The sequence below is a fragment of the Mobula hypostoma genome, chromosome X2, assembly GCF_963921235.1.
Source record: "Mobula hypostoma chromosome X2, sMobHyp1.1, whole genome shotgun sequence".
Taxonomy (NCBI): domain Eukaryota; kingdom Metazoa; phylum Chordata; class Chondrichthyes; order Myliobatiformes; family Myliobatidae; genus Mobula; species Mobula hypostoma.
In genome coordinates, this window is record NC_086129.1 from 37,072,459 (window position 1) to 37,091,554 (window position 19,096).

The following is a 19,096-nucleotide window of genomic DNA, read 5'->3' on the forward strand; positions in this document are numbered from 1 at the left end:
CTGAAAGCACCTACAACCAATGAATTACCTTCAGTAACCGTTGCAATGTAGACAATGTGTAGCCAATTTGTACACATAAGAGAACATTTTAAGGGGAAGGTCATTAAGTCTCTGGAGCTCTTTTAGTCATTCAATTTCATGGCTGGCTCTGTACCTTAGCTCCAACCACCTATCTGAATACTTAATTATAATGCCTCAAAATATTAAACAGTCAGTTCTGAAAGTTTCAGTGGATCAATGCTTCAACATGTTTTGGGGCAGTTAAAAACCAAAAGTGGGTCTTCTGTTTTTCCTGTTGTTAAAATCACTGTCTCTAGATTCAAAACTGGTTAAGACTTTAGAACTGCAATGCTCATTACGTTACAAAGGTCAATTAGATATTACAATTTATGAATTTATAGACAGAACACTGAGCTGACTTTGATTGCTGAGCTAATCAATGGCTTTACTGTAGCTCAAGCTCCCAATAAAGCACTCATACTGTGCTTCTCTGCTTACCGTGATACTGTGCTGTTTTGAATTCTCTGTCAACCAGAGCGAAAGTACAGTTGGGTCAGACTGCTTTGCACAAGGTTCATCTAATGGGATTAGGCCCAGGTTGTCAAGTTTCCCATCAGGACGTGGCACCTACAATTCACAAGGAAATAACAGCAATAATGTTCACAAATCATTTGTATTAATTGCTATATGTGTGCTGGTGAAGTAAGGCCAATAAACAATTTAATAAATAGTTCCCCATAGGTGAACACAGCCAACTTTAACTGAGTTCTGTGACTATGTTAATATGCTAACTAGCATGTTTTTTTTGTTTGCTGTGTTTCAGAATAAATGAAAATTAAATTTCAAGGAAAGAAAATAGCTTGAATAGATGAAATATCAAAAGTTATAACGAACTTAGAAAAGCAAGAATAAAGGAGAAAGGTATGCATTTTAATACAATTAACATTTTACTTATTGACCTTCAAAAAAGCATCAATATCTCCCACTGAAGGAATGAAATCAGGAATGAACGGCTTCAGTTTGTGATCCAGCTCAATAGACTGTGGAGTATACCTGTAAAACATGAACAAACTCAAAATCACTTCTTAAGATTTCTTTAACAGAAATGTATTTAAGAGGGAGCTCAATAAATATGAAACAGTATATAAAATCTAAGTAGCACAAAAATATCCAATTAGTTTAATGAATCTGTGTAATGTTTCTGCTTTGCATGAATTTCTTTCTGTTCCATATCCAGTGATCTCTATCACATAAAAGGAAAAAGCTACAGCCTGATAAATCTTTCCTGGTAGTATTTTTGTAAGTCTTGTATATAAAAGAAGAGGAATTATAAGGTTATGTGTAGTAGATAGGTAGAGATTGTGTCGGCATAAGCACTTGCACAGATAAGTTAAGGCAAATTGCCTGTATCCGTAAATTATTATGTTAATTTTGATAATAGCATTCTCCTTATACATCTCATTAAGCAACTGCTAATTGCAATGGTTGTGCACATGATCTGTTCAGTTTTCCTTTAATGCTATGAGATCGATAGAAACAAAGAGTTAGAGGTCTAATTTGTGAGGAAATACCTACAGAGAAGCTAAGGAAAACTAAAGTTAACAAGGGTAAAAGAAAACTTTTTATTGGCTTCTGAGAGATGCATGGCTTACTCAAGATGATCATGATTGATCATTATTCCCACTCGATGAAGGAAGCAGTCTCTGAGTAGTGCAAATTTTAGCAGGTGAACAACTCATACACAGCAAGTTAAGTACATGCTGCGGAGGTGCACAACAGCCATCTATAGAGGATGCTAGCAACATATAATACAAGCAAGAAGATAATGCGGAACATGTTGAAGAGGTATTCAGCAAATGAAGAAAATGTAGCATTGTCTTTTAGTGTGTTAAGATACATGCTATATAGGTACACGGTAGGTCAACCATTTGTTGCTGCCAAATTGAATAGGCATTGGAAATTCACTTTACATGAATACAAGGAGCTGCATCTAAATTTACCAGCCCAATTTCTGCTTGACAGCTGTTGTGGAAAAAAACAGAAGGGTGGAAGAGTCTTCACTGAAGACTAATATAGAATATAAAAACATCTCCAGAGTCACACATACTTAAATTGAATAAATTATTTGCAGATTGTTACCGTGTGATATACTGAAACAGCGCCTTTATTTCAGTAGAAGTATTGAGGTGCTCATAATCTGCAGGGTCATATGCACTGAAAGAGAAATAAATCAATACTATAGACAATGATTTAATCATTCAGGACATCACACAACTTCATCCCAGATGAAAGGTACCACAATGAAGCTTCTACCATGAAGACAGAACTCAGAAAACAGGTGATTGAGGAAATGTCTTTAAAAACCCGATCAGAATTTAACATTAAAAGCTTTTGTTAAATGAGGGCTAATTTTTCCACATAATTAACACTTCTTTTAACTAGTATAAATAGTCTATTGACTTGTAGTTTAGTGACATATTTATAGACACAAATCCTACCAATCCACCTGCAAGTGATGAAGCAGTGCAGGAGCAGACTGTTCAGCTCTGTGAGCCTTTTCCACTAAGAAATGAGATCAAGGCCGATCTATGACCGAATGTAATTTCTCATCTTTTATCCCATACCTTTTGGTTATCAAAAATTCTATCAGTCCTATGTTTAAAATTAACAACTGTCCTTGCATCGATCGCTTTTGAAAACAAAAATTCCAAATTTCTACCACTTGCAATTAGAGTTGTTTTTAAGAACATGTCTTCCACAATAGAAAATTGATTATCTCTGCACTGCCAGTTCACTTTAATATGCTGAAATCCTCAATACACATCACCCTTAACCACTGGGCTCTGAGACTTGCTCCTATTATCATGGACACTTGCCAAGTAAAGGCACACATTAAAAATGAAGTCTGCTAACAACATGGTTAGTGCTAATAATAAAACAAAATCTAGAAGATGGCAATAGCTAGTTATTTTAGTCAGGTTAACTTTACTGTTAATAACATGCTGATCAGATAGTTGGATAGACAAATGTGCTGCTAACATAGGAGTGGCATTGAGTTGTTTTTTTTAAACCACTATTTCCAGTGAAATTGTAAATAACCTCAAACATACATCATTGGAATAGTGACAGTAGAAAATAAGAATACAATAGCAGTCTCTTTCTCTGTGAAGATCAACCACAGTAACCAACAGCTTTGACAGCACAGGCTTTACTGAAACCCCATAATGACCTCCAGATTTACAAACTTGACTGCAATTTACCGCTATACGGACTGTGGGATAAAAATATTAGAATGCAAATATGAAAAAAATAAACCAATTGTGAATAGTATGAACAGCCAAATGAAATTTAACTAAATCAGCAGTAGGTATTACAATGTAATAAGTATTAATTAAGCAAATTCCTCAGTAAGTAGTATCTTCAATAGTGCTGCCTATAGCAATAACAAATAGTAGCCCATTTTCCCAATGAAGTCAAATGTCCACAAGCATGGAACAGCGTCAGTGGCAGGACTTTTTACAAAATCCATAAATACTGACTGATATGAGACACAGCCTATCACACATAAAAAAAATTCTCAGCCAATCCCTTATGGTCTACACTGATCCCACTTTACCTCCTGAGCTTCCCAGCTTAAAATATTCGTCTTCCCTAAATGATGTCTCCCCATAGCTGAGCTTCTGCCACATTCAAATGTACTCTGACTACAGCCTCTTGTGTGTATCCTTATTCTTCTCCCTGTCATTTTTAGCAGAACATTCAGTCACTTACCAATCCACCTGCCACCCTCTAGGAATTCTGTCTCTGATTACTCCATACCTGCTTAATACTTTCCACAATACCTTTTTAATCTTCTCCCATAAATCTTATCAATTCCTCATTTTTTTTTGGTAGAAAATATACCTTAGATCAACATTGATCAGTGATTTGCCTTGAGATTTCATAAGCAGTTATGAAGGAAACAACTTTGACTTTAATTTCTGTTTTACTTCTGGCCTGACTCACCCTTCTGGTGGTGCTCCATGTTCTTCTTCAGATTCTGTGTCATCTGAGTCTTCATCTTCCTCCTCATCCTCAACGAACCCCTGCTGCAGGGACTTTGAGTCCTCCTTTTTCTCCTGTTAGATACAAGTTAAGACTGCCCATGTTCAAGAAGAAATAACTTGGCTGTTTGTGCTGTTAAGTACTGAAGTGTATATTGATTACAGGAAAATTGAGATATACTCAGCTTCACCCTCTCTAGAAATACAGGAATTTGAATCAAAGCTAAATTTTGCTAAGATCCTTTTGTTTGGGGGGGTGGGGAGGAGGGTATGAAGGCATGGGAGATGGTACAGGACTTCTTGATGCCAAGCCTATGCACCTTCATTCTTAGTGGCATGTTACAGTATTTTTTTTTGAGGGATTTTGTGCCATTTGGCAGTTTCTCTCTTCTATTGAGCAGGGGAAAACAAAAAAAAATCTTTCCATGGGGTTGTTTTGAAGGTGATATTCTTTGATACTGCACTCAGTTGATGATTTTCAAATTGTGACAGCAGCATATCAGAAGGCAGCTTGATTGCAGAAGAAATAAGAGCCGAGTATCAGTGATCCCCAATCTTAATGTCCTTACATGTAAGCAACATTTGCAACAAAATATGGCCAAACCGAGGTTAAGGGTTGGAATCCTGTTAGACTTCTCCTTTTCTCTAATTTACAAGGTGCTAATCAAAGGTAGCCCTAACACAATCCCAGTTTAGTCCAGTTAGCACAGTACAATAATGGAGTTTAGAATATTAATGGCCTAGATGGCCCAGCTCCTCAAACTTTTAATAAGTCAAATTCTTTGGTGAAGTCCATAATGACAATGACAGAAGAAAGTGCTCCAATCAACAATGACAGGAAGTCTACTTCATTGACTATAAAGTTCTTTGTGAAGTCCCGGGAAGGACAAAGGTTGCTATAAGAAAAATGTTGTTTCCACCTCCTGCATGTGGTTTTCTTGCACTGGAGAATTTCAAAATTGACCATAAGACCATGATATAGGAGCAGAATTAGGCCATTTGGCCCTTCTGAGTCTGCTCTGCCATTTCATCCTGTCAGCCCCAATCTCCTGCCATCTCCCCGTATCACTTCATACCCTGACCAATCAAGAATCTATCAACCTCTACCTTAAATATACATAAAGACTTGGCCTCCACAGCTGCCTGTGGCAAAGAATACCACAGATTCAACACTCTCTGGTTAAAGAAATACGTCCATATCTCCGTTTTAAAAGGACATCCCTCTATTCTAGGCTGCGTCCTCTGGTCCTCTCCCACCACAGGAAACATCCTCTCCACATCCACTCTGTCAAGGCCTTTCACCATTTGATAGGTTTCAAATAGGTCACCCCTCATTCTTCTGATTTATAGTGAATATAGGCCCAGAGCCAAACACTCTTCATATGACAAGCCATTCAATCCTGGAATAATTTTCGTGAACCTCCTTTGAACCCTCTCTAGTTTCAGCACATCATTTCTAAGATAAGGGGTCCAAACCTACTCATAGTACTCCAAGTGAGGCCTCAACAGTGTTTTATAAAGTTTCAACATTACATCCTTGCTTTTATATTCTATTCTTCTTGAAATGAATGCTAACATTGCATTTGCCTTCCTCACCACAGACTCAAGCTACAAATTAATCTTCAGGGAATCCTGCACAAGGACTCCCATGTTCCTTTGTACTTTCTCTCCATTTAGAAAATAGTCAACCCTTTCATTTCTTCTACCAAAGTGCATGACCGTACACTTCCTGACACTGTATTCCATCTGCCATTTATTTACCATTCTCCTAAACTAAGTCCTTCCGTAGCCCTTCTATTTCCTCAAAACTACCTGCCCCTCCACCTATCTTCATATTGTCTGCAAACTTTGCAACAAAGCCATCAATTTCATCATCCAAATCACTGACATATAACATAAAAAGAATTGGTCCCAACACTGACCCCTGTGGAACATCACTAGTCACCGGCAGCCAGTCAGAAAAGGCTCCCTTTATTCCCACTCTTTGCCTCCTGCCAATCAGCCACAGCTTTATCCATGCTCGGATCTTTCCTGTAATATCATGGGCTTGTAGCTTGTTAAGCAGCTTCATATGTAACAGCTTGTCAAAGGCCTTCTGAAAATCCAAGCACAAACACATCAACTGATTCTCCTTTGTCTATCCTGCTTGTTATTTCTTCAAAGAATTCCAACAGATTGGTCAGGCAAGATTTTCCCTTGAGGAAACCATGCTGACTATGGTCTATTTTATTATAGGCCTCCAAGTACCTTGAGACCTCATTCTGAGGAGTTAACTCCAACATCTTCCAAACCACTGAGGTTAGATGAACTGGCCTACAGTTCATTTCTTCTGCCTCTTTCCCTTCTCAAAGAGTGGAGTGACATTTGCAATTTTCCAATCTTCCCAAACTATTCCAGAATCTGGTGATTCTTGAAAGATCATTACTAATGCTTCAATGATCTATTCAGCCACCTCTTTCAGAACTCTCGTGTGTACACCATCTGGTCCAGGTGACTTATCTACCTTCAGACCTTTCAGTTTCCCCAAGAACCTCCTCTCTAGTTATGATAACTTCAGAAACTTCATGACCCCTGACAAGTGGCACTCCCACCATACTGCTAGTGTCTTCCACAGTGAAGACTGATGCAAAATACTTATTCATTTTGTCTGCTATTTCATTATCCCCCATTACTACCTCTGCAGCATTATTTTCCAGCGGTCCATATTAATTCTCACCTCTCTTTTACATGTAACGCTCGGGAGCCCCTGCAACCTTCCAGCGGGTCATGGAGAAGACGGTGAGGGATATGAACTTGCTTGAGGTATTGGTGTATCTGGATGAGCTCATAGTGTTTGGATCCATCTTGGAAGAACATGAAGTGAGGCTATTGAAGGTGCTGGGCCGCCTGAAAGCTGAAGGGTTAAAACTTTCTCTGGACAAGTGCCGTTCTGCAAAACGTCTGTTAGCTACGTTGGGCACATAGTCTATAGATGGAGTAGCTACAGATCCGGTTAAGATAGAGGCAGTGACCACTTGGTCAAGACCCCAGACTGTGAGCACTCTGTGCTCATTCCTCAGGTTCTGTGGTTACTATCGGAGGTTCGTGAAGGGCTGTGCAAAAGTGAGTCACCCATTGAATCAGCTTCTGTGTGGTTACTCTTCCGTGAGGAAGAAAGAGAGAGGGAGAAAAGGACAGGAGGGTGTTGAGTATCTTAGCCCATCGGAGCCCTTTGGACAGAGGTGGGATGCTAAATGTGAAGAGGCCTTTCAGTCACTGAAGGAGCTGCTGACCCAGGCACCTGTACTGGCTTTTGTGGACCCCTGATTGCTGTACATACTTGACCTTGATGCCAGTCGCGAGGGCTTAGGGGGCGTCCTGTATCAGGATCATGGCACCGGGTTAAGACCCGTTGTGTTTGTCAGCTGGAGTCTGCCGCCCTCTGAGAAAAACTATCTCACGCACAAGTTGGAATTTCTGGCATTGAAATGGGCGGTGGTGGATAAGCTGAGTGACTACCTCTATGGGGCCAATTTGAGGTGAAGATGGATAACAATCCTCTAACTTATATCCTGACCTCAGCGAAACTGGATGCCACAGGCCATCGGTGTTGGCGGCGTTAAGTGCTTATGCTTTCAGCCTGAAGTACCGGCTGAGAAACAGGAACATTGATACTGATGCTTTGTCTTGATGGGCGCATGAGGGACTGGACAGGGACGAGGAGTGGGAGAGCATTCCTGCGCCAGGGGTGAAGGCCATATGTCAGTTTGCCATCACCTGGAAGGCAGAGGGAACGGAGGGGCAGGATCAAGCGGTGGATCAATTGGGGGCTTCTGATTACGCTATTCCCCAAATTTACTATAACCTGACTGCTCTGAAGACAAATCAGCTGCTGGAATTGAGTTCTGGGGAAGCAGCAGTGGCTCAGCAAGATGACCTGGGCATCGGTATCATTTGGTCAGCGGTCAAAAAGGGAGACATGGCTCAGGCAGGGAAGACAAAACACGCGGCAGTGCCTCCATTACTGAGAGATTGGCCTCGGTTGGAGTTGCGGAATCAAATCTTATACCGGGTCACATCACTCCCGGACCGACCTCGGCGTTGCAATCTGGTTCTGCAGGAGAAGTATCGGAGGATTGTGTTGAAGTCACTTCATGATGATTCTGGACATTTGGGGATTGAAAAGACCTATGGATTGCTCAGAGACCAGTTTTACTGGCCCTGAATGAAGTCAGAGTTCAAAGAATACGATAAGTTATGCATTCGATGCATACGGCAGAAGACGCTGCTTATGCAGGCAGCTCCCTTGTCCCACTTAACAGAGTGCAGGGCCCCTGGACCTGGTGTGCATGGATTTCCTGTCAATAGAACCCGATGCCAGCAACACGGCGAATGTCTTAGTCATCACAGACCACTACACTAGATACACACAGGCTTTTCCTACCAAGGACCAGAGGGCATCCACAGTGGCCAAAGTGTTATGGGAGAAGTATTTCTTTTATTATAGCCTCCCCAAGTGGAATGGGGAAGGGATTTCGAGAGCAGACTCATCCATGAATTACTGGGCATGCTTGGAGTCGAGAAGTCGAGAACCACGCCCTATCATCCGCAGGGTGATCCCCAGACCGAGAGGTTTAATCAGATCTTGCTAGACATGCTCGGGACCTTGGAGATCAGCAAGAAGAGGAGGTGGAGTCAAAATATTGGACATCTGGTCCACAGTTACAACTGTACCCGAAATGGAGCTACTGGGTACTCGCCATACTATCTGATGTTTGGGCGCGAGGCAAGGTTGGCCATTGACCTTTGTTTTGGGATTGACGAGGGGGACTTACCACTGAAGACTTATCTGAAGTATGTGTCTGATATGAGAAGAGAGCTGAAAAAGGCTTATGAATTAGCCGAGGTTGCAGCTGCCAGGCAGAATCAAAGAAATAAGAGGAGGTATGATCAAAAGGTGAGGTTCTCCCTACTCCTGCCGGGAGACCGAGTCCTCATAAGGAATTTGGGGCTACCTGAGAAACACAAATTGGCTGACCTCTGGGTGGCTATGCCCTTTGTGGTGGAGAGTCAGATGTCACACCTACCAGTTTTCTGGGTGAAACCAGACGATGGGAATGGGCCTGTCAAAATTCTCCATCGGAACCACTTGCTGCCCCTGGGACAAGAGGTGCAGGTAGACCCAGAGCTCAACCTGGCGCCTACACCTAGTAAGAGGACTCTGCAGAAATGCGAAGTGACTGCAGGGCCAACAGCAGGAGAGGTTAAGCCAACTCTCACCCCCAAGATGAATACTGATTCGGAGGATGAGTACCTGGATGTGTGGTATATGCTGCCTTTTGCTAACTCCCCAATGACTGAGGAAGAGACTTCCAGCACTTCTCCCGCTGAGTCAAATGAGGTTGGGGAGGGGGGTGCTATCTGTGGACAGCCTGGGTTGTAACGGGATCCTGCAAGGGTTGAAGCAGGGCATGGCCACGGGACAGAGGGGTCAGAGTTGCAGGTGGGCACGAATGATAAGCCAGGTGAGGCCTCACCAGGTAGACCAGAAGTATCCCCAGTAGTGTCTGAACCTGAAGAGTTAGATGAGGGGGAACGAAGGTCTCAAGAGAATTAGGAGACCACCAGATAGGCTGGCCTACGTAGCACTGGAGGAATAGAGTTTGATCCCTACTGGTTTGGGGAGCTATGTCACTGCCTTTTACACCTGAGTTGGACTTTGTGCTTTGCAGGAAGGGTTGGCGAATTAACTCATGTCAACGCGCTGTAAGGTTTCACTGCTAATGTAATGACCTTTCTGTAATGTTTCATGCTAATGTAATGGTTTCTCTGTAGCAGCAGTGTTTGGGTTATGACTAGAGATAACAGGGCTTTGGAATGTGTGCCATCCAATGAGAGGCGTGTTGTTTCTTCTTGTCTGTCTGAGAGAAAGTATTTGCAGTTTTTTGTTCGGCGGAAGATGGAGAGAGAGGATGCCAGAACGGGGAAGTCATAGTCCGCAGGAAGGGGTGGACTTGGAATGGGGTTGGGAGTTGATTCCTGTGTTGGGGGGGGGGGCGGAATTGATGGAGAATGACCAGGCAACTGTTTGTTATTTCGTGGTACTTATTTGTAACAGGGAACACATCACACAGCATCCACCCAAACAAGATTTCTCAAGTCTGGCAGATCCGGAGGCTGTCTTCCCCTAGGTTAAGCCATTAGCCGAACCTGAGGGTCACATATGCAAGGGGTTTCTTCTTTTATGTTACTGCATATGCTAATCAAAATGGCTTCTTTGTTATGTTATCATTAAAATGGTTTCTCTGTGATGTTAACTGCTGAGACAGTGATTCTTTTTCTAGCAGCTAGCAGCTTGTTTGCGTTAGCAATAACGATAAGGAGGGAATGAACCAATGGGTGTCCATGTTATTCTTTTTTTGGGGTGATACTGTCTCATATAGCTGGGAACCGGTGTGTTTGGTGGGCTTTTCAGGAGAGACTGGGAGAAGACGGACGTGCTGGAAGCGCTGTGGTCCATCACCTTGGGTGGTCCCGAGCGGCGAGTCAAGGGGGTCGGAGTGGATCGCAGGGTGAAGAGAGAAGACCCCGGGTATTTGAGCTCCAACTGTGTGCACCAAGAAATTGAACGTTGATAAGTCTGGTGCCTTTTTCTTTTATATTGTATCTCTATTAATCTCATAGTCCCAGTAAGATTTATAAAGTGTAATCTGTGAAGTGTACATTGTGTGCTGTCTGATGTTTGATGTTTGAGGTCGTACCAGGTGGCATTGCACAGCAACCGACGCAACCGGCAGACATGGTTGGGCGGCGGACGGGGTTTCCCCTAGATAAACACGAGCCGATAGAGCTGAGCGTTACACATACACTTTATGTATCTGAAGAAACTTTTGGTATGCTCTTTTATATTATTGGCTAGCCTACTTTCGTATTCCATCCTTGCCTTCTTAATGACTTTCTTAGTTGCCTTCTGTTGGTTCTTAAAAGCTTCCTAATCCCCTCACTTCCCACAAATTTTTGCTCTATGGCTTTTATGCTGGCTTTGACTTTTCTTGTTAGCCATGGTTGTGTCATCTTTCATTTAGAATACTGCTTCCTCTTTGGGATGTATTCTTCCCTCTACCACTGAAATGTTCCCCATGCCACTGGCTGCAACACAAGCCCAAAGCATGATCGAGCCACCCCTGTGCTTAACAGTTGGAGAGGTGTTCTTTTCATGAAATTCTGCACCCTTTTTTCTCCAAACATACCTTTGCTCATTGCGGCCAAAATGTTCTATTTTAACTTCATCAGTCCACAGGACTTGTTTCCAAAATGCATCAGGCTTGTTTAGGTGTTCCTTTGCAAACTTCTGATGCTGAATTATGTGGTGAGGACACAGGAAAGGTTTTCTTCTGATGACTCTTCCATGAAGGTCATAGTTGTGCAGATGTCACTGTACAGTAGAACAGTGCACCACCACTCCAGAGTCTGCTAAATCTTCCTGAAGGTCTTTTGCAGTCAAACGGGGGCTTTGATTTGCCTTTCTAGCAATTCTATGAGCAGTTCTCTTGGAAAGTTTCCTTGGTCTTCCAGACCTCAACTTGACCTCCACTGTTCCTGTTAACTGCCATTCCTTAATTACATTACGAACTGAGGAAACAGCTACCTGAAAATGCTTTGCTATCTTCTTATAGCCTTCTCCTGCTTTGTGGGCATCATTTATTTTAATTTTCACAGTGGTAGGCAGCTGCTTAGAGGAGCCCATGGTTGCTGATTGTTGGGACAAGGTTTGAAGAGTCAGGGTATTTATAAAGCTTTGAAATTTGCATCACCTGGCCTTTCCTAACGATGACTGTGAACAAGCCATAGCCCCAACAAGCTAATTAAGGTCTGAGACCTTGGTAAAAGTTATCTGAGAGCTCAAATCTCTTGGGGTGCCCAAACTTTTGCATGGTGCTCCTTTCCTTTTTTCCCCACTCTAAAACTGTACGAAACAAAAATAAAACACTAATCTTGCTTAAAATGTTGAAAAGAATGTTTCATCTTTAACTTTATGACTTTTGGAGATCAGTTCATCTTCTACTCACTTAACTATTCACAGTAACAGAAATTTTGACCAGGGTGCCTAAACTTTTGCATGCCACTGTATATCCTGTGCCTTCCGAATTGCTTCCAGAAATTCCAGCCATTGCTGCTCTGCCATCATCCCTGCCCATGTTCTTTTCCAACCAATTCTGGCCAATTCCTCTCTCATGTCTCTGTAATACTGATACAACTGACTTTAGATCCTCCTTCTCAAATTTCAGGGTAATTATAAAACATGAAAAACAAAAAATTCTCAAACTGAAAATGTCAACAGTTCCAAAGTATTCATCCCCCTTTGCTCAGTACTTAGTTGAACCACATCTAGCAGCTATTACAGTCTTTTTTTCGTAATTTATTTTTTTATTGTATTTCATCAAACATTTCCATAAGATGTATTTCAGATACTGTACATACAGGTTTCCCCCGCCATCCGAAGGTAGAGCGTTCCTATGAAATCTCACACAAGCGCTCTCGGCAGAAACACTCTCTCCAGTAACCTTTAAGCTATGAAGCAGCCAAATCATACCAAATAACATGTAAAAATACACAGCCTATATAAAGTAGAAATAATGTATGTACAGTGTAGTATCACTTACCAGAATCGGGAAAACAGCGCCGAGCACACTGATGATGGTGTGTTAGGCTGAGTTGTCGGAGGTTGGGGTGGTGCAGCGGACCCCAACCTCCAGGCCGTGGACCGATACCGATCCACGAAGCATGCTGGGGTGCAGTGGTGGCCGGGACGCATCCAGCACATCTTTAAGATCGGCAATCGCCTCTGATCTGGGCCGACATTTACGTGCCGGGCAGCACCTAATTAATTAGCTTGTTTATTTTGGATTTTTTTCTTAAAGATGTGCTGGGTGCGTCCTGGCTACCGCTACACCACTCCATGCTTTGCGGCAATGGATCGGTCCGCAGCCCGAAGGTTGGGACCACTGGGGTGGTGGGACACTGAGGTATCATCTCATCGTCATCTGTTTCCATCAGGGCAGACAGATCATCTTCTTCTATGTCTGCCCGCCTCGATGTCGAAGGTCGAGGCTCATCGTCTGCTGCAGCTGACGTGGAAGGCTTGAAAAACGACAGTATGCTTGACTGCTTAGCCTCACGCATTTTTCTATCATCCAGTTCTTTGTAAGCACTCAAACCATCCTGCAAATATGCCCTAAACCTACGTACCCTTTCAAAATTAAAGTGGTACTTTTCTGCAATCATTGCAGCGAAAATCTCACGCAGTTGCTTCACGTTCAGTTCCTGGACGACTTCACTTTCGGTCCATTCGCTACTGCATTCGGTTTTGATTGTTATACTTTCCTCTTCCAATTGCATCAGCTCTTCATCTATCAGTTCTTGGTCATGGGATGCCAAAACTTCTTCAACATCATTTTCATCAACTTCCACAAGCCAAACTCACTTTGTCCTTACTTCATTCACCACGATCAAAATGCTTAATTATGTCTAGTTTTACGCTGTGTAACACTCTTACGAGCTCTTTTAGGCTTTTCTGATACCTTCGAACTCATCTTGCAAACGAATGCTCAAAATAAATCGGCATAAAACACAGATGCTCACAGGCACGTGTTTAAGCAATGCCGGCTAAAATGCAGTTCCGGGGGAGGAGCTTGGCTGCTCGGGGCGCACGTTGCCTTTTATCGCGCACTGCCTTTTTTTGTAACAGTGAAAACACCTTCTGTTAGCGAAAACAGGTAACTAATGTAGGTCTTTTGTAACAGCGAGGTCGTAAAGCGAACGTTCGAAAAGCGGGAGACACCTGTATATATCATATAAACATATTTGTCACAAATCTCCACATAATATTTATCTGAGGTATACACTTATAGAAAGGAGAGGAAAGAAAGAAGAAAACTATGTACGAAGTAGGGAGTGATTTTTTTTTAGACAACATATTCATTGACTTGTGAGAATAAAATCAGGCCTATGAGGTGTTATGTAGTTAAACCATTTTTTCCAGTATGAATAAAATTGTTCCAACTTATGATTAACAGATGCTGTTATCTTCTCCATTTTGTAAATGTCCATTGTAATTTCCATCCATACATTTAAAGTTGGGCTCTCCTGAGATAACCATTTCCTGGTAAGGGTCTTTTTACCAGCCACCAGCAGTACATTAATTAAATATTTATCTCTTTTCAACCATTCTTGAGGTACATACCCAAAATATATGGTCTTACTCTCTAAGGGTAGTTCACGTTTAAATATGTCTTGTAGGGCGTTATGTATCCCACTCCAATAGTCTTTGATAACGGGGCATTCCCAGAAAATATGATAATGGTTTGCATTTTGATTTCCACAATTTCTCCAGCAAACAGGGGAGTCACTATTATAATGGGATTTCTGAGAGGGTGTAATAAAATATCTTATCAAGTTTTTCCACCCAAACTCCCTCCATTTCTGTGAACTGGTACACGTCCATTGATACCTCCATATTATTGTCCAGTCTTCCTCGGATATTATTATCCCTCCTTCCTTCTATTTTGTTTTAATGTATGAAGTCGAATGTGTTTTAAGATTTGACAAACCCTTATACACGCTTGAAATGATTTTACTACCGTTGTCTGAATTAAATGCTTTTCTAAATAGCTCTATCAGACATGTGCTTGCCTTGATTACATTTTTAACCGTCCTATTAACATACTGTCGTATCTGTACATATCGGTAAAAGTCTTGTTTTTCTAATAAGTGTTTCTCTTTGAGCATTTCAAAACTGAACAGTGTTCCTTCTTTCATTATATTGCAAATAGCTGTTATTCCTTTAACTGCCCAGTCCTTAAATATAGCATCCAGTTTATTCGGCGTAAAATCTGAGTCATATGCACACCATTTAAGAATTGCAATGTCTCTCTCTAGTTTATATTCTTTTATAACAGTTTTCCATACTTTAAAGTCCATTTCACCCACAGGTTATCAATATTATTTATGTAACTTTATAGGTTGTTATCAGCCAAAATTGCCTGTATGGGGATGGAAAGTATCCTCTCCTCAATGTTTTTCCATTGAGCATCATATGATGGGTTACACCAGCATATCACGGCTTTCAACTGTGCTGAAAAATAATAATCTCTAAGAGAAGGTAGGCCCCATCCCCCCCTTTTCCTTGGCTAATTGCAAAGTTTTGAGACGAACCCTAGGCCTTTTACCTTGCCATATATATCTTGACAGCATCTTGTTCCATTCATTGAATTGGTTTTGGTTAATCTCTATTGGTAGGGTCTGAAAGATAGTAGTCGGGGCAATATATTCATTTTAATAGATTCAATCCTTGAACTGAGACCAAGAAAAGGAATTAGGTTTCATTTTGTTATATCCTCCTTAATTTTTGTTTATATATAGGTTGATAATTGCATTCTGATAATTTTGCCAAATCTTTTGGCATAATGATGCCCAAATATTTGACAGACTCTGTTTGCCATGCCCAAGGATATCTACTTTCAATTTCTCTTGGTGGGCTATAGTTATATGAAAGTAGTTGGGTTGTATCTATGTTGATCTTGTATCTTGATAATTGGCCATATCGTTCAAAGGATTGCATCAATTTAGATAAAGAGTATGTTGGTTGCCCTAGATAGATCAAAATGTCATCCGTGCAACAGGCCAATTTATGCTCTGTCCCTTTAATAGTAATTTCCCTGATATCTTCACTTTGTCTGATGTGTTGAGCTAACGGTTTCAGGTATAATGCGAAGAGTAGCGGTGACCATGCACAACCCTGTCTCGTGCCCCTTTCTAGGGTAAAACTATTTGATAAATATCCATTGATTTTAATCCTAGCAGTAGGATTGTCATATAGTGCCTGTACAGTTTTAATAATTGTGTCATGTAGACCAAATCTATGTAAAACTCTGTAAAGAAAATTCCAATTAACCGAATCAAATGCCTTTTCAGCGTCCACGCTTATCACTATTGCTTCAATTTCATTTTTTTAATATGATCCATAATGTGAAGTGTCCTTCGTATATTGTCTTGTGTTTGGCGTTATTGTATAAAACCTGTCTGATCACTATGTATCAGTGTGGGTAGAAACTCTTCTAATTGGCAGATGTTGGTCTAAATGACCCACATTCCATTTTATCCTTGCCTTCTTTCGGTATAGCTGAGATTATCGCCTCCTTCCAGCTGGGTGGCATTTGCGCCTTTCTTAGGGTCTAGTTCAGTGTGGGGAGTAAAATAGGAATTAACTCACTTCTAAACTCCTTATAGCACTCTGCCGTATATCCATCTGATCCTGGTGACTTGCTTAATCTAAGCCTTCTAATTGCAGTTTTTAGTTCAGCTTAAGTTATGTCACCAGTCATCGTTTTATTTTGTTCTTTGCTTAAAGTGGGTAACTCTAAAGAATTCAGGAAGGTGTCAATTTGGGTTACGCTTCCCCCTGGAACTTCAGAATATAGAGTTTTGTAAAATACTTCAAAAGCTTCTTGAATTTCACTTAGCTTATTTTTTTAAATCATTTTTGTTCTTGGATCCCTAATACTATGAATTGTATTTTCTGCTATTTTTTTTTCCAGTTTCCATGCCAGTATTTTCATAGATTCAGATCCACTTTCATAGTGTCTCTGTTTCAGAAACATTAATTTTTTTCTAATTTCTTGTGTAGCCAAATTATTAATTTCATTCCAACTTTTTAAAATTTCCTCTAGTGTATCCTGTGCCAAACTCAATTTCTGTTTTTTTTCTAGTTCCTTCAGCTTATTTTGTAATCCCTCTAATGTTCTATTCCTTATTTTTTTCTTGTATGAAGATATCACAATAATTTTCCCTCTTAAGACAGCCTTCAGAGTATCCCATAGAATGGGAGATGAAACCTCTCCATTATCATTGAATTCTAAGTAAAGACAAATTTCTTTTTTAATTTGTTCCTTAAAATAGGGATCATTGAGTAGACTTGAATTTAGTTTCCAAATAGTATTCTTTAGTTGTCGGTCAAAATCAACAGATAAATATATAGGTGCATGGTCACTTACATCTATTGTCCCAATTCCACAGGTGATTATTTTGTCTCTATCTTTTCCAAATGTTATGAAATAGTCTATTCTTGTATATACGGAATGGGGGGCAGAATAATGAGTGTAATCCCTTCTGTCGGGGAAAAGGTCCCTCCATATATCAATTAGACCAACATCCTCAAAAAGAGTGTTAACTTTCTTATGTAAGGACTTTGTTTCATAAGTTTTTCTATTGGAAGAGTCTAACTTTGATTGTAATTGTAAATTTAAGTGTCCACCACATATCAAGAGGCCTTCTGTTTCCGTTACCATAATACTAGTAATTTTCTGAAAGAAACTAACATCACTTCCTGGGAGTGTGTATATATTCAATAAAGTAACTGGATTTCCATCTATATTCCCCCTTACCAGAATATATCTGCCCTCCTTATCTCCCATTTCGAATACTTTTTCCAAAATTTAGCTTACTTGAGATGAGAATAGCAACTCCTCTTCTATATCCTGATTTATATGAGAAAAACAAATTAGTGAAGCCCATTCTCTTTAATGTTCTGTGCTCATTATCACTTAAGTGAGTTCCCTGTAAATATACTACATGGGCCTGTTCTTTTTTCATTTCTGATAGAATTTTACTGCACTTGACTGGATTCAACAGCCCATTGACATTAAAAGAAATGAATTTTACTTTGTCCTTAGCCATGTGTATTTATCTGTTAGTATATCATTGAAATTTGCAGAATATAACTTGATCAATCTACTCCCTGAACAAGTAAGTGCCAAGAAACACGAATAATAAAAAAAAGTAATGAAGGTGTGATTCCAAGGCTGGGGTCTCTAGATGACCCTGGGTTGGGCTAGAAGAAAAGTCTAGCCGTGGGGGATAGCCCCTCCTACCTGTGAGTTGAGGGCTCCCGTTGCAATACCTATAAGTAAAGTAAAGTAAGTAAAAACAAAAGTAAGTAACTTTTTACTTACAAAGTAAGTAAAAAGTTTATCAGCACTTTTAAAGTTAGCCAAACCTTATGGCTCTTCTGGAGGAGGTGAAGGCTGCCCTCAGAGAACTGACAGTCTCTTCCTAATATCCTCTCTCGTCCTGCTCCCATCCACTGCTTTCTAGGTTCTCTTACAATTTCCCAAGCAGTTCGGGATAACTGCTCAGCCAGACTTTCCCCCTTGGTTTGACCACACTAATGAACAGTCCTTGGTTGTTCATGTCTATAGTCGCCTCCTCCACTGTCTGGTACAGTCGCATCCCTTCTTGGTAAAATACCCTCAGTTTAGCAGGGTACGGGGTTTGGAATTTAATTTTTTCTTGCTTTAATATTCGTTTCGCTTCGGAATATGCCTTCCATTTCTCTAGGACTGCCAGGGGGTAATCATGATTGAAGTATATTAACTTCCCGTTCCAAAACACCCTCTTCTTATCCCAGGCCCTTCATGAAATCTCCGTCTTGCTCTTGAATCGAAGGAATTTAAGTACTATTGAGTGCGGTTTACTTTCCCTGTCTCTGGGACGCCGCTGAACAAGCGAACGATGTGCCCTCTCAACTTCAATCTCCATAGTCTGGGGAATCTCCAGCACTTCCCGCAGCAGCTTGTCTACAAAGTCCATCATCGACAATCCTTCCAGGAACATTATAAATCCTGATATTTTTCCGGCGTGATCTTCCCTCCTGGTCAAGCAATTTACTTTTTTGTTGATTTAATATTTTTATTGTCTTACTTAGTATCTGTTCCATGTTTTGCACGCGATCTTCCAACTTCTCAATTCGAGTCTCTGCCACCGCTATTTTCTGATTGACGTTGGCGAGCTCTGACTTTATATCATTGAGTTGCTGCTTTATATCTTTTTGGACTTCCCTTATCTCTTCCAGAATTCTTATCATATTTGCCGCTTCGCCTGCACGAGGCCCAGCGTCAGCTTCGCCACCTTGTGCACATGTAGGAGAGCCGCACACTGCACCTCTCTCTTCCATAGGGATGCTTTTTTATCTCCATTCTTTCTCCCCATTCTCGCCCCCTTATCAATTCAGATATTTT

The 19,096-nt window shown here is 40.9% G+C and overlaps 1 protein-coding gene across 4 annotated transcripts in view; it reads right to left on the reverse strand.

Annotated features, from left to right (window-relative positions):
• ift46 (intraflagellar transport 46 homolog (Chlamydomonas)) overlaps positions 1-19,096 on the reverse strand; it is a 36,681-nt gene that overhangs the window by 11,350 nt on the left and 6,235 nt on the right. For all 4 annotated transcript variants that reach the window (XM_063038172.1, XM_063038175.1, XM_063038176.1 and 1 more), the window contains exons 4-7: positions 4,006-4,118; positions 2,140-2,214; positions 960-1,053; positions 499-627 (exon numbers count right to left, since the gene is read on the reverse strand). In XM_063038172.1, coding sequence (XP_062894242.1) covers positions 499-627; positions 960-1,053; positions 2,140-2,214; positions 4,006-4,118 — 411 coding nt within the window. The remainder of the gene's footprint in view (positions 1-498; positions 628-959; positions 1,054-2,139; positions 2,215-4,005; positions 4,119-19,096) is intronic.